The 16,355-nt window shown below is 40.1% G+C and overlaps 1 protein-coding gene and 1 long non-coding RNA gene across 2 annotated transcripts in view; one reads left to right on the forward strand and one right to left on the reverse strand.

Moving 5' to 3' along the window:
• The window catches only part of LOC144984119 (uncharacterized), a 62,813-nt gene extending 46,771 nt beyond the window's left edge, over window positions 1-16,042 (reverse strand). Inside the window, exon 1 of the long non-coding RNA XR_013647783.1 lies at window positions 15,919-16,042. This is a non-coding gene — a long non-coding RNA (uncharacterized LOC144984119). The remainder of the gene's footprint in view (window positions 1-15,918) is intronic.
• LOC111948787 (E3 SUMO-protein ligase ZBED1-like) lies at window positions 482-3,249 on the forward strand. Its single transcript, XM_023963428.2, has 7 exons — window positions 482-1,129; window positions 1,282-1,373; window positions 1,457-1,663; window positions 1,730-1,843; window positions 1,939-2,196; window positions 2,303-2,925; window positions 3,009-3,249. The coding sequence occupies exons 1-7, from the start codon at window positions 1,051-1,053 to the stop codon at window positions 3,241-3,243; spliced, it is 1,608 nt and encodes a 535-aa protein (XP_023819196.1). The 5' UTR covers window positions 482-1,050; the 3' UTR covers window positions 3,244-3,249.
• Window positions 16,043-16,355: the final 313 nt, after the last annotated feature.

Here is a 16,355-nt window from a genome sequence, read left to right on the forward strand (position 1 = left end):
GGTGCAGGCGGCAACCCCCTGGGAGCCGGGATGGGTCGGGGTGCAGGCGGCAACCCCCTGGGAGCCGGGACGGGTCGGGGTGCAGGCGGCAACCCCCTGGGAGCCGGGACGGGTCGGGGTGCAGGCGGCAACCCCCTGGGAGCCGGGACGGGTCGGGGTGTGTCCGGGACCACCACTGGACATGGCTGTGGTGCGTCCGGGACCACCACTGGGTGAGGTTGTGGTGCATCCGGGACCACCACTGAACGTGGCTGTGGTGCATCCCGGACCACCACTGAACGTGACTGTGGGGGACGGCGGCGACGACGACCCCCCCTCAGGGCAAGATGGCTCCCTGTGAAGTCCAGGTGTCTCCCACTCCAGGCATAAGAGGTAAACTGGGCCTGGTCAAAGACCCAGTAAGACCTCGTACGCTCGGCTTCCTGGCAGTAGGCCTCTAGGAGCTTCATGTCCCGCTCTGCTGGGTCCTGAAAAAATGGTTGGTCCATTCTGTCACGGTGGAGGGTGGCTCGAGAGCCGGTTGGACCCAGATGCAGAGGCGGAGGTAGGGATGGCCCGTTTGACACGGGGCTTTGGCGCGCGGTTCACCTTCATGAAACAGAGTGTTTCGGCACAATGTTTCAAAGCGTGTGTCAACCAGCGCAGATCACGTGATTGATGACGTATGACGCGCCAAATGCATCACTCACCTGAACCAGGTTTCAGATCTCAGGTGTGTTTGATCAGAAGGGCGCGCTGTTGTCTATAAATACAGATGAATCCCAAACAACGTTTCCCGACCAGTTCTGTTGTTTCCCGTGTATCGTAAGAATCAACGTCATGGCACCCGGTAAAAAACGTTCTGTGGCTTGGGATCATTTCAACTTGATTTATCCAAATAAGGTAATACACTTTTAACGTTATTTTATTAGTAGCCATTGCTGATTATGTCAGTTTTATAGGTATGTCTGTCAGTTGAAAGGAATCATTTTTATTCTTTCCATTTTTTTTTTTTAGGTGCAATGTTTGATTTGCAAACATGAATTTGCATTTAATGATAGTACATCCTCCATGATGCGACATCTCCGCTCCGTTCATCATGTTGAAACTCCGCAGTCGGCAAATCAAGCCTTCAATCCACCTTGTATTGGTAATAAGAATATATCCAACTAATGGCACACTAAGAACTGAAACAGATAGCTCAGTGGAAAAATCAGTGACATGTGAATGCTGAGATTCCGGGTTTGAGGCTCAGCTTCTACAATTAATATTTTTTTTTTTCTTCATATGTATATTTTGCAGTGTCAAGAAAGCAAGAACTTGATTCTGCATTGGTGGATATGATTGTAATGGATGCACAACCATTTTCAATTGTTGAAGACAAAGGCTTCAAGGTAAGGTGGCTAATATTATATAGCATTTACATTATTTATGTTTTTGTGTACATAATAAGCTGTATTTTATTTGTCACTATTAGGCTTTTGTCAACCTTTTGGACCCATCCTACATAATTCCTAATAGGAAGGCCTTGAGGACAATGGTGGAGGAGAAGTACAAAGCCAAAAAGGAGAAGGCTTTAGATGTGGTTAGCAGGGCCTCTGCTGTCAGCCTTACAGCAGACATGTGGACATCCATTAACATGGACGCTTACTTGGCTGTAACATGCCATTTTATCACCGAGGAGGTAGGTATCCCCTGCTTTGTGCAATGCTTTGGTTTATGTATCTCAGTTTGACTTTGTTCATTCTAGGTGGAGCTGGCCTCTGTGGTCTTGGGGGTTCTGAAGTTTCCCCAAACCCACACTGCAGCTCACTTGGCTGAGGCCAAAAATCTTCTCATGGAAGAATGGGGAATTAAAGGGAAGGTGCGAGCCAGATCAATAAAGTACAAAATCATTCATCAATATGGCCTCCCAATACCTAATATACATGATTTGTGAACATGTAATCTTTCTTCCAGGTGACAGGCCTGGTTACAGACTGTGCTCCCAACATGGTTGCATGTGCTAATATATTACTGCTTCGGCACATAATGTGTTTTGCACATATGCTTAATTTGGTGGTGAAAAAGTCCCTTGCCCAAACCCCTGAACTAGAGGATATCCGAAGTAAGGGGCGTAGGATTGTCGGTCTTTTTAAATCCAGCACCACAGCGAAGGAGAAGCTGTCAGAGATGCAGCGACAGCTGGCCAGGCCAGAGCACAAATTAATACAAGAGGTGAAACATTTTCTTTTTTTTAAATCTAAGATTTTACATGTTTTTGCAGTTGTTTATTGTGTTACTTTCTTCTCTCCTTTAAAATGTACTTGCTGTCTTATCTTAGGTGGAAACAAGATGGAACAGCACATTTAATATGTTGGAAAGGTTGTTTAAGGAGAGAGAGCCACTGGGGGCAGCTCTGGCCACCCTCCATACAGACCTTCCTCCACTCACCTCAGAGGACTACCAGGCCATACACCACTGCTTGAGCATTCTTTCACCGTTTCAAGAGGCCACAGTTGAGCTTTCGACAGAAAAACGAGTGTCAGCATCCAAAGTCAGTCCCATGGTCAAAATGCTGAAACATTACATCTCAAGCAGGTGTGGTCAGATCACACACCCACTTGGTGAAAAACTGGCCACTAACTTGAAGAACAATCTCCATGAGAGGTTTTCAGCTCTGGAGAAGGTCACTGCTCTGTTAATGGCAACCTTGTTGGACCCAAGGTTTAAAGAGCTGGGGTTCTGCAGCCAAGGCTCTGCCCACACGGCCATAGAGCGACTCACTAAAGAGTGTGCTGCAACAATGCAGGCGCTACTTCCAGAGGCACAGCCACAGTCGCCACCTAGAGAAGGTCCTTCAAGTCAGCAGGAAGATGGTGGTCTCTGGGCCCTGCTGGACAGGCATGTGGGGGTTCAACAGCAGGTGACCAGCACAACTGCCAGTGCAACAGTGGAGGTTCAGAGGTACAGTAAAGATTAGAATCCTCATCATAACTTCTGCTCATTTTAGACTGGTGCATGACAATAGGCTATTAATGTCCTTCTAGGTACTTAAAGGAACCTCACATCCCAAGGACTCAGGACCCACTGAGATACTGGGTTACCCACAAGGTTTTATACCCACATCTCTACAAGCTGGCAATGAAGTTTTTATGCACACCAGCTTCATCTGTGCCTTGTGAGAGGATCTTCTCCAAGGCTGGCGAAATCGTCAGCCAAAGACGAAACAGGCTGAAGCCCAGCACAGTGGAGAAAATTCTGTTTTTAAATAAAAATCTATAACATGTATCCCACCCAGTCATGTTAGACCCTGGTTCACAATCACTCATTCTCACTTTATACATGGCATTCACAATGTAACACAAGCACTTCTCACAAATCTTCAAACATCGTCTTTGTTTTATTTCCACACTGAAGTGTTACAAGGGCAAGGAACTTAGTGGAGTAGATGATATATGTCCTGTCTGCCACCAGATGCCGCTGTTCTGTGTGGTTTCGAAGCCCCAAATGCTTCATTCATTTTTCTGGCACATTTACACGAAGCCCCATGAGAGCTTCATGGGGCTTCGATTCCCATCCCTAGGCGGAGGCATGAGGATCAGGGCTAGTGGGTTTAATTCCCAAAAAAACAAACAAAAAGCGCTGCAGAGCAGGATGTCAGAACAAAAAACAAAAACTCACTGTGGCGTGGCGTGGCGTGGCGTGACGAGAAACATGCAATATGGCATGACATGAACACCAGACAGGAATAATGGACCAACACAGGAGGAAGGCAGAGACAAGACTTATATACAGACAAGACACAGGTGAACACGATCAGGACAGATGGGGACCAAAGGAAGTAAAACTCAAGACATGACAAGACAGGAAACCTTTCAAAATAAAACAGGAAACAGAACCAAACAAGACAGGACAAGAACTAAAGTGAAAAACAAGACACAACAAACTAAAACCATGACAGTCTCTGTTCACGTGTAACTGAACCCCGGCCCATTTACCACAACGCAGACAGACTTTGCAGCTAGCCAAAGAGAATAAGAAAAAGTCAGTGCTACACAATAGTAGTAGTAAAGTAACTGGGACATTGAGTCAATAGAGGCCTAGAATGAGTCAAAGTAAAAGTATCCCTTAAGTAAATGTGTTGGAGATGAGCACTACAACTAGCAAGTTTCTGTCATCTGCACCTTTAACCCTTTAACACTGGAGATATCACAGACGACACCTAAATAATGCACATTCTTTGATCTACAGTAACTCTTGATCGTATAGGGAATCAATGTGAATCAGCTGATTCTAAGCCAGAGAAAAGCAGCTGTCCATGTCAGCTTTACACCGATACACAACACTTTCATTACGTTAAGTGGTGCATGTCAGCAAAAGGCTGAAGTGTGAACACAAGAGTTTTGAATGCCGAAGTCCTGAATGTGCACTAGACTTTTCAGTGGAAGTGGTCTCATAAACGCGCATTGCTGAGGGTGGTGTGAACATAGCTTGGGTTTCCGATGCAGAGTTATGTATGTAGTTGTTTGGACATGCAGCTTCCAAAATGTAGTCTGACTTTTGTGTTTCTCTTTGGATCCAAACCAACCAGACTAAGAGGCTCACAAAAAAAACATCTCTGTTAAAAATGGAGCAAAGCTATGTAGCGGTTTTCTGCCTTCGTGAAAGGCCCAAAGTGTTTCATGGTCCCATTCACCCACGCTCACACATTCACACACTAATCAGGAACAATGGGGTCCAGTGTCTTGGGGTGGTGCTGCAATCTTCTAATCAGAAGTTGTTCATCAGAAATGAACTCAGAGGCAAATTTCTAACTCCTGGCGCTCTGCAGAAACTATGTTCAAGAAAACAACACAAGGTTTTTATATTTTGACTAAAACGACATGATAATAATTAAAAGACCACTGGGAACACTTTAAAATAGATCAAAAGATGATCAGAATGGGACTGAAAAAGTCTGTGGGATTATCCCAATTTGAAAACAACTAACTTTTTCATTTCTTTCTAACGGAAAAAAAAAACAGCCTTTGTGTTTTTTTTACTACATTTAGCACAGATGGAGAAAGTGGATTTTACTTCTGTTATTGTCTTGTAGTTAAAACTGTTATTAGGACATTCTCTCAAACACGATGTAAACCTGGAAAGACGTGACGGTTGAGTGATTCCTCCAGAGTTGGGGGGATAATCCTCCCAGTTTTACCCAAACTGAACCTGTGTGTCATCTCAATACTTTACTTTGTTTAACTTCCAAATGAATCAGCAGGCTGTATTTTTAACCTGTGTGCCATCTTTATTTTCCGCGTACTCCCCTTGTCCCACAGGTCAAAACTTATCCATATTACCAAAGCCCCCTCAACCCCCCCCCAAACAATAAAAAACTCATGAAAATTTAAAACCTAACATGTATTGTGTGTGCATGATGAAGTAGAGTTGGGCGATGTCCCCTAAATTGGCAGTTGACGATGTTTGCAGTCAACCATCGGGATGGACGATGATATCGTTGGGGGGGCTATTCTTAATTTTTCGATCTTATGTTTATATAATTGCCATTCAACATTTTACTTTATTTATTTTTTTTCCCAAATAATGACTCATCCACGATGATCCAGTCTAAACTGAGGGAAGTGACTTTAAAAAAAAATCAAATAAACAAAATAGAAAAGAGGTGGTCCGGTCCTGCGTTTGTTTAGACCGGTGGAGCGAGCGACCGTGTCTCTAGCAGAGACTTTAGGGGAAGTAAGGATGCTTTGTTACGTGTGGGAGATTTAGGACTGTGATCCGTCTTGGAGCTCTGCGTGAAAGAGCAACCGGAATTTAGGAGAAGCGGGTCTCCCGGTAAAAGTGTGTGTCGGGGCAGAGCTTGGAGCGCTAGCTAACGCAGTGTGTAAGCTTCGAAGCAGAAAGGCCGCTCAGTCCTTAGAAACCGTTCAAACATTTGTGTTTCCAGTCGTGTCCCGACAAAATAAAGGCTGATGTTATTCCCACATATTTACGTGCAGCCAAGATGCAGATTGTAGCGTTTCACGCATGGATTTATGTTCATGCTAATGTTGTTAGCCCGTGTTAGCATACTGCTAATCCTGGCTTCCGGCTCCGTTTTTCAACAGAAGAAGCACTGACCACACGGATTAAAATGATGAGCGAACAGGCGCTTCATAATAACCGTAACATTAATAAAAGCACGTTTAGGAGATCATCTTGTATAATAATAATAAAATAACCGAGCTAACGATATATGTAGCCGCTCGGCGGAACTAAGTTTCGCTTCCGGTTTTTAAAAACACTGCTGCGCATGTGCGAATGATTTATTCCGACCGAAAGTGTGACCCATGTGAATGTTTTTTATAATCTGAAAAAGTTTTTCTACACGGTTGGATTCTAATCCGACCATTGATCCCATCAAGATATTTTGCACATGTAACCGCGTCTTATGGTGTCGACTCGCAGCGTGCCGGGGGCGTAGCATCACGATGGTGTCTCTCCATTGGGATGTCAGTCAACCATCACGATGGTATCGTCCATCGGCACAACCCTATGATGAAGCTTCATTGTTTCCTATGAATTCAACCCAATTTAATTCATGTTTTATCATATGTTTTGTTACACAATACAAAAAGACAATAACCAGTCTACATTATTACACTTTTTTTTAAACACAAACCAACTGTCATAACTTTTACACACTAAAGGTTTATTATGGCTATTATATAAAGTTGGGAAGTTATTACTTCTGAATTAATTATATAGAATTGAAGAAAAACTGCTGACAATCTGAAATTTCAAATTTGTGTGTTTGTGTGCATGTAGGTGTGTTTGAGTGTGGCCTTTGAACTCTTTCTGGAGCTCAAATGTGTTTATGATTCAAAAATGACTCAAAAGACAATCTCTGTACCTTGGTGGTGTAAAGCTCCCATGTAAGAATAAACAAGATCAAAGCATCAGTTTTTCCAATGACAGAATCAGGAAATTAGGAAAAGTTTCGAGTTTGAAACATAGAAAGTATTTTCTTTACAACTGAACATGGCAGTGGATCTCTTTTTAACTACAAGACAACGAGAGGGTAAACAGTTGTGTATGCAGCATTTTGACATTTATGTCTAATCATTTTTTGAACAAACTTTGAAACCTTGTTATGGTCTTAAAGTAATAAAGACCCTGAAATTCCTTCATTATGTTCATGGTGGCAGCTCTGTCTTAGTTCAGATGTGATTTTATTAGCAAAAATCAAACTTTCTTGTAAATTTCTTTTTAAAGTTGTTTGAGCTCTTTTATAACTTAAAATAAGTTTGAGCACTAAATAAAGTTCCAACCACTCTGGCATTGATCACATGTATTTTACAACCGAATTAACTCGTAGATTAAAATCTGCCACACGGATTCAGACAAATCAAAGCCTTTACATCTTGTCCCATTTTTTAGATAAATTGATTTAAAAAAACAGTTTATAATGAATATAAATGTGAAAAGAGTTTTTTCGTTCAATGCTGAACTCTAAATGAGAATCTCCCTGTTGGGCCTGGAGGGGTGGGACGTAACAAGTGGGCCCCCTGTTGACCAGAAGCCTCACAAGGCAGCCGCACCCTTTGGTCAAAACAACAGTTTCATGGTGTGGTTTATTCATTTATTGCTTTAAGTCATGAAAAAAAAACCTTTTCTGTTGTGTTCTTGCGTCTTTGGGACTTTCCACCTCAAAAGCCGAACAGAGTTTGCACCAACGCTTCTTTTGGTGTGGAGTTTAGGATTTAAGGGACAGAATGCAATGAAAGTTTGCTCGTTACCGTCGGTAACCGCGTCATTCCTGTGAACAACAAAGCGGCGCATGTATGAAGAGTTCTGCCCCACTTCCAGTCACACCAGCCCCCTAATGACCAGCGTGGACCCGACCACCAACGGACTGTTAATGAAACGGAACTGAGCCAAACAATGGATGAAGCCTCTGCACGCAAGCCCCCCCTACTCCGACCCCCTACCCCCTCCCCTGAAGCACACACAATTTCCCTGCAGTTAATGAGACAAGATGGCCGCCGCTGCAGCATCAACAAAGAGCTCGTCAGCTGCATGGAGGCTGCGGGAGGGAACCGAGAGGGGGGGCTGCTGGGGGTCCGAGCCGCTCTCTGGGAGGGTTTTCTGCGCAGGTGTCGGGCCCTGGGCCTCAGATGGAGCTGAGGCAACGCTGGACACAGAAGTTTCCAGTTTGCAGACGTTTTACCACTTTGGATGAAAAGAAACCTTTTCCAGGACACAAAATGGCCGCTGCCATGGCTACCTCACCATAGTAACCATGTGAGGTAGGCTGCATCCACAAACTTTTTTTTTTTTTTTACTTTACTTATTTGATGGACATGTGACGTCCTGCAAACTGTGACGTCAGAATGAGACGTTCAGCGTCTTTGTCTTTTTGTAAAATAAGATAAATGTAATCAATTTAGAATTATTTCCAGTTTTTGTCAGAAAAAAGAAATTCTAATATTTTAACTCAACCCTGCCCTGACTTTTACCACATAAAAAAGTAATTTGTAAACTTTAAAGTTAAAAATAAAGGTTTGCAAAGTTTAAATTAAGACAAAAGAAGAGTCACTGGGTGCTTTAAGACTTGACGGACAATAGTTTTTATTGAATGCATTCTTTTTTTTTTTTTCATAATTTAGTTTTAAATGTTTTCACTTTAGTTTGAATAAACACTAAAAGTTTTAGACGGTAAAACTTGATCAGAGTTTGTAAAAAAAAATCTACTTTCCATTAAAACCAAGCTGCTAAAAGTGGACTGCTGGAAATGAAATATTCTTTATTTATAGAATATATAGAAGTTATTATTGATAAATATTGTTCCGCACACACAAAGCAAATAAAAAGCATATAAATGCCAATGAAAAAAAAGGAAAATATTTCAAGTCAATTTTTTACTTAAGTGGTTTGAAAATTATTCAGTAATTAATGTGTTTATTAAAGTTTTTATAGCATTTAGAGGGATTTTATTTGTTTATTCCCCATAATTTTTTTGTCTGTACATTTTTGATTTCTAAAATAAATAAATAAAGAATCAGTGTTTTATATAGATTCAGAAATATAATAGCTATATAATTTTTCACATCAAATAAAATTTGTAAAAATGTCTTTTTTACTTATTTATGTATGTTTACTTTTGGTTAAATAAGATTTTGTCTTTTGGTGGGTTTTGTTGTGCGTTTACAGCCAGACTGGTAAAAATTTGACATAATTTACTTAATTTTATTGTTTTTCTTGCAGTGGTTGTCTTTTAATATTTAAAATGGATTTTAGCTAATACATTTTATTCATTTTTTTTTACCTTCAATTTTCTAACGAGCAAAACACTTTTGGACTCAAGACAGCTTGAAAACAGTATCAAAAACAATTTTAAAAACTCTTTAATTGTAAATCTTTGTGCGTCATTTTTTTGTCGTTACACAAATAACGATTTCATAAATTTCTAGAAAAAATGCGGATCTCCTTTGAGAGACCAAATAAAAGTTCTTTATTAATTGGTTGCATCTCTTAACTAAATCAAGGATTCCTCCAACACTGTAAAAAGATTTGGTGAAATATAAGATGCAGGATTGTCCTGTTTTTTTGTTTTTTTTTAACGTTTCCCGATAATGTTTAGAAATAATAATAAAATGAAAGCATCAATTATTCCTTTTTTTATTTTTGCTGCATTAAACGTTTGATTTCACCAAATAATGTGTCATTACAGGCGACTGACGAGTCGTATTTTAAGGACGATATAAACTAAATAAATGGAGGTAAATAACTAGCATGTTTTAAATATGATAACAGATTTCATTGTTTTATTAACAAAGGACCAAAAGCTGCTGCTTGTTATTGTTCTGGATTTGAATAAAGCTTTTTGAGGTTCTTTGTTGGGAAAATTGCCATACGTCGTTAAATTGTTCTGTAAAATCAGAACATTTGAGAATAAAGAGGAGGAGTCTGTAAAGAAGAGTAGCTGCTAGCGGCAGATCGATGACAGAATGGAAACCTGCATTTCTGATCCCAGGAGTCACAGCGATGTTCCACACATTGCTGTAGAGGCCGAAAGGTCCAAGCTACATTTTATTTGAGAAAAAAAAATCTGAGAGAGATTTTAACTCAAGAAGAATAACCCCTTTACTTTAAAAGAAAAAAAACCCTCAGAGAAAAATTGCAAAGCTAAAAAAAAAAAAGGGTTTCTGATCATCAGGGTTCTGTTTTCCCTCCATCATTGGATCGATGTCGACCTGCCGCTTTCACCCTCCACGCTGCAGAAATGCGCCTGAATGAAGGACAGAGAGCCGGCCTCGCCAAAGCAGCAGGAAGACGCTTCCTTAAAGCTCGCAGCATAAAAGGAAATAAAGAGCGTCAAACTTAAACACCAGTTTGATTCAAAATGGCGGTTAGGTTCACAGTAACCATGGCGTGCTTTCCATGTCTGCTGCTGATAAATATCTTTAGGTTTCTGTGTCCAAAGAAACGTTTCGCTTTTCCTTCACAATATTCCTGACAAAGCCGCAATGTGTTTTCCTTAATGTCAAACATGGTTCTAACTGCTGGGCTGCCATCTTGGTGAAGTCAAATAGAAATATGATTAAGAAGGACGTTTTAAAAATGCCAACAAGCCATTTCAATAGAATAATCCAGAAAAGGACAAACTGGACATCAGAATAAAGACAAGCTTGCATTCATAGCCTAAAAAAACACACGTTTTGCTTTGGACTAAATATTCAGACGTTTTTCTAACTACAGGAGGATCAACTTTATTTTCATTTTTTTTAAATTATCTTTGAAAACTAAAGATGTATTTTACATTTGAGTAAAAGAAGGCGGCGAGCATTAACCAATCTAAATTAATAAACACTCAGGGCAGGATTTTTTTTTAAAATTTATCTTGAACTTATTACGTCTTGTTTGACTTTTGTCATTTAAGTTTAATAGATTCTTCTTCTTTCAGGGATTTTTTTCTGGTTTATTCCTCAATTTGTTTATGAAGTTTCAGAATGGCCTCCTCTATCCTCATTGCCATGGTAACTGAAAAGAGCAGCTCTTTAAAAACCTAATATAACACACAAATATATATCTATTCAATATTCAATACTCAATTGTCATCGTAAACAATTAATGAAAATATTTTCCAAAGATCTTTGGTGTAAATAAATTTAAAATGAATCATAAACAAGTAAACGGACTAGAGGAATTCATTTATTGTTCCTCAGTTAAGAATAAATAGTGACAATTCGCCTGTATGAAAACCATTTAAAAAAAAAAGGATTTAAGCCTTAGAATTCAATAATCTAATAAATAGTGTGAACATTGTTGTATTTTCAAAGAAAAAAACACAAAATGAATAAAAAATTAACGGCCGATGTAGCTGAAGAAGAGGGCTGCCTCTTTATCGCTATACTTTAGTAAAATAAAGAGCAACCACTTTCTCTAATACAAGCAGATCTTTGGTACCCAACTATAGAAAGAGAAACTGTTTGGAAAATAGGCAGCAGGTCACCACTAAAGCAGCACTTTGCTGCTTTAGTCGCAATGCTACGTTCACACTAGGTTCGGAAACGCAGGCTACAGCAACGTCTGCCAAGAAAAGTCTATGGATACCTGAATATGCGTGTTTTGGGCTTCTGCGTTCAACATTCTCATGTCCATCGCTACACAGCTTTTTAAGTCTGTTTTTGGACTCTACAGACAAAATGTGCAGCCACAGAACGTATTGAAAGTTAAACAAGTTGAACTTTGACCAATCAGGGCATTGGATTTGGTAGAGACGTACGGATCTTTTGATTCACAGAGGTGCCAGCCGTTGGAAAATTGGAGGAGAAATTAATGAATGCATTTTGTGCCTGTACTGTGAGCACATGCGCTGGTTATCGGGTAGAAGAACAACACGGGAACTTTAGAAGAAAACATGTCTTCTACAGTAAAAAGAAGGAAAAATGTGGGTTTTTAAAATATAAAAAAGAATTATTAAAAATGTGTACAGAACCTCACATTCAGCGTGTTCTTGAACACGCCACACATGCCCAGTGTAAACGTAGCTTTAAACTCCCAAACAGCAAGAAGAAAGGCAGGTTTCTCTTTTCTCTGTGTTGTGCAAATATGTCTTGATTTTCAACTTTGTTAGTAAGTAAATTTGGGGGTGAAAAAAAAATCTGAGGTTCTTTGAGGTTTAGTTCAAGCCAGAGGTGTCTGACTCCACCCGGGCCCTCACAGCCTGGAGTTTGAGACCTGTGGTCTAAAGTCTACCCAATTATTTGGAAGTTCAGGAGGAAATGTGAATTCATTCAAGCAAATGAGTTGGATCTTCTGAGGTTTATCAGAGCACACTTTTGGTTAAAAAAAAAACAAAAAAACAACTGTTTTATTTTTTAAGACTGCTCTTCTGTAGAGTTTGCAGTAATTTTGAGCTTGCAGCTGCAATCATGTTTTCCTGCGGGACCCTGAACGCAGCACAGTTCATTCTCTCCAAATGAGCTTTGACATTGTACGTACACAATCATAACCATTACTCTTCTGGCTCCTGTTTGGAGTCACATCAACGTTGTGAGATCGCAGACCTGCTGTAATCCTGTTATGATGAAAAAACATATATACCAATTTTCCCTCAGAGGTCTGAGTCTGTCCCTGCAGACCACAAACACATCACCTTCACTTAAAAGTCCCTTCACCAACTCTAGGGAGCCAGTAGGGCCTCTGCTGCCCTCTCATGGTCACCATTAGGAACTGTTCCCGCCCCCCGCAGTGCCTCATGATTATTTCAAGTCATTTTAACACCACCTTCATGAAAGTTTAATCTGTGTTTTCTTTGGACATTTTTTTTTCTATCAAATCTGCTGTTATGGAGCTCCACCTGTCAGATCTAAAAAAGCTGATGAAGGTAAACGACCGACAGGACGACCTGAAGTGACCCGTCTGAGCTCTGCTCCCAGTCTGATCCAAACAGAAGCGACGGAGCGAAACAAATCCTGCTTTAAAAAGAACTTCCACCGATCCAGGTTTGGAAAAGTTCCACGGAAAGAGAAAACAATTTAGGAAAAAACACACTGGATGTGTCAGGAAGAGAGTTTCCAGAACTGTTATAAAAAATGTCTTTAATCTGTTATGTACTATTTGATCACTGGCAGTACAATCATCAAAAAGTTTATCAGAGTTAAATCTGATAAAGTTTCACAAATAGAAATCAAAATCCTGCAGTTTGTGGAGAATTAAAGGACCACTAAGGTTTTAAAGTCACTTTACCTCCTGAGGTTTCAAACCAGAGATCAGGATCTGCAGATGTTCAGACGCCTACAGAAGTTCGACTGTCAAAAGTTTTGCATCAGCAGGTTTGAAACCATTCAGGAGGCCTTTGGACCATTTTATCTCCTCTGTCGTCTCAAAACATCATGCCACACACAGACGCCATCAGAGCTGCTGCTGATGCTTCTCTGACATCCACCCGCCTGTAAATTCAACCTAACAATCCAAAAAGAATAGTTTTCTACTCAGAAGAAATAGAAATAGAAAATGCAGATTCAGATTTTTGTTGTCGTTGCAAAAAGTGAATCTTAAAAAGTTAAAGAACTCAAGTTTAAAGAAAAAGTCTTATTTTTGTCTTGCAAAAAATAATCCTATCAACAACGTTTTTTTCTTTTTTTAAAATCTCAGTTTGAAAAAACTAAGAATTATTGACTATTTCTAAGCAGTTTGTTTTTGCAGTTTGTCATTCGTCCACAGCATCAGAGACGCTCCAGCCACAACAAAACTCTTTCTAAACCTCATACGTAGTAGCAGGTCATGTGCGGGTCAAAACTGGTCAGTGAGACAAACACAATTCAAATAAAAACAGTAAATATGATAAAAAAAGATTTTGTGCAAAATACCAGGGTAAAGTTTTTCTGCAGCTTCACTGTTCTGCATTGCAGACTGTGGTTTAGTTTAGAGAATTTAGGCAGGAAATTTCCCAGTCCCATTTCAAAATCCCAACTGATGCCCACTGTGTAAGAACGACCACTCTGAGCGAATTAAAATAGTCTTGTAATATTACAGCCAGAAAAAGCAGTAATTATTCCCAATCACCTCTCAGTGTAATTTTACCTGTGAATCCTTCTATTTTGAATAAAAATTTCACTGAGAATTACCGGTATATATTTGAAAGACCCTCTCAGATGAAAACCATGTTTTCAACGTGTTGTTGTGGCATTTTTCTGATGATGGAGGACATATATAAAGAAAATTAAGCTCAAAATTGCATTTCAGAGAATTTTTGTGTTTAAATCCTTGTGAATAGGGAGCAGACAAAAAATCCAGTTTGATTTTGGGGCACAAACTTCTTGCTCTGCTCCATTCTGATGCGTCCAAAAGATCCATGAACGTTTTTTTTTTCCTCGTCTGAGCTGGAATTTGGCTCAAAAATGTACGGCTGGATATCTCCAACATTACTGCAGTGGTAATGTTAGGTATGGGTTATGAGAGGCTGTAAGATAGGGGGAGAGCGTGTAAACAGAGAGCTCTCGTTTGTGGGTGACAGGAAGGGGGGTAGGGGTTGCTCTGTGCTAACTCTCCCGCCCACAACTCAGAGGCGAATTTCTAATGAACTCCTGCCGCTCTGCAGAAACTATGTTTTAGAAAACAACAAAAGTTTTTAGATTTTGGCTTAAAATGTCATCATCATGACTAAAAGACTACTGCGAATGCTTTTGCAATAGTTGAAAAGATAATCGGGGGTCAAACCACCAAATGGTTCCCAAGCCCGGGAGCTCACTGCTGCCCCAGTGGACGGGTCAGACGCAGAGAAAGAATTTCACAAACCCCGCTGTGTGACAAACAATGGAACTTTAACTTTTGAAACCTCAGAGAACTTAGTTTTCTGTTTTCCTTAAACTTACGCTGCAGCCTCAGTAGATTTTGTTGTTGTTTTTTTTAGTTTGTGCAAATTAATATCAGTTAATTGACAAACGGAGAAGCCTAAGATTCTGCTTCATACGTCTCGGTTTATCCTCTGCTGCCTCATAAGAAAATCTATTTCTGATCGATATATGATTGGATTTAAAAATATAGATTTCTAGCATGTTTGGGTCACTTTTGCATTATTCTGAAATTGGGTTTTAGTTCTTTATTTTTTATTTCTTGGGCCTATAGAATATGAAAATGAATGATTGGATCTCACATTTCTCCTTTCTCTTTCTGTGTTTATGGGACATCACAGAGTAAATCTGAAGGTGGTCAGACGTGTAATTTGAGAAATCACAGTAATCCCATCAGAGGGGAAGCAAGGCTTCTGATCTCCTAGCACTTCATAGCACCAACGCCAGCGTCTATGGTCAACGTCTAAAGAAAGTTTACGCCGCTGCAGCGTTTTCTTCCATCTCACATGAGTCAGAGGAGAAGGATTTTATTCTGACCAGAAGTTAATCCAAAAACAACCTCAAATGTTTTCAGTCAGCAGTTAAGTTTAATTCTAAAAAAAAAACTAAGTTATTGCAAGAATGCTGTAATTCACTGGTGTAATATCATTTTAAAATATTCTGTATTTGTGTGACTATACAGTAAATCTGTTCTATAAATGAAAACTAAGCTAATATATTAATCCATAAACAGAAAAATAAAATATGCATTGATGACATGATCTGATTGTGAAAAAAAACCCACAAACTGTTGGCAATAAAAAAACTGCACTTTACAGAAACCAGGAAGTCATGTATACAGGAGGGGAAACTACCAAAATAAAACAGGAAGTAGCCGAAGCAACATTGTCTTTTAGCTAAAGACACCAAAAACCAGATTCAGCAGCCTCTAACACTGATCAGGATGGGACATTTGCATGCAGACAGGAATCAAACCATCAGCCATGAGTTTTCTTCCAACAAAAGTTTCACTTTTCCTCTTTTGCAGTTTCTGACGTTTAAAAAAGAACATTTGTATTTGTCAGAGTACTCTGTCTGTCACTCAGCCAATCAGCATTCTAGTGTCTGTGCGTCTTACCTTCAGCCTGTTTATCCTCTGATGGAAGCCCAGACAGTCCTGGGTCTCCAGAACACTTCAGAACAGCCAATCAGAGCTGGATCCGCTGCTCCTCCAGGCCAGGCTGAGCTGGACTCTGCTGGTTATCCACTGCAGGCAGCTGAAGGCAAACGGGAGTCTGAGGAGAAAGTCCCACCCCGTCACACACCGGCGCACATGCAGCCTGTTTGTGTGTTCTGGTCCCTGGATGTCTTAATGACCGTTTGTTTTGACAACCTTCTGCCCCTCAGCTCTCTGCCTTCTTCAACTCAAAAACCTGAGTGTGAGAAGGATTCCAGACACACCATTATGTCACTTTGAATTTCTCCTCCAGAAGACCAGGAAGAAGTCTCCTCATACTATTTAAACTCCTTTGACATAATTTATGCAAAAATAAACGATCCCAGTGTCTTAATATT

This window comes from Oryzias latipes, chromosome 15 (genome assembly GCF_053564925.1).
Source record: "Oryzias latipes strain Hd-rR chromosome 15, Olatipes_Hd-rR_3.1".
Taxonomy (NCBI): domain Eukaryota; kingdom Metazoa; phylum Chordata; class Actinopteri; order Beloniformes; family Adrianichthyidae; genus Oryzias; species Oryzias latipes.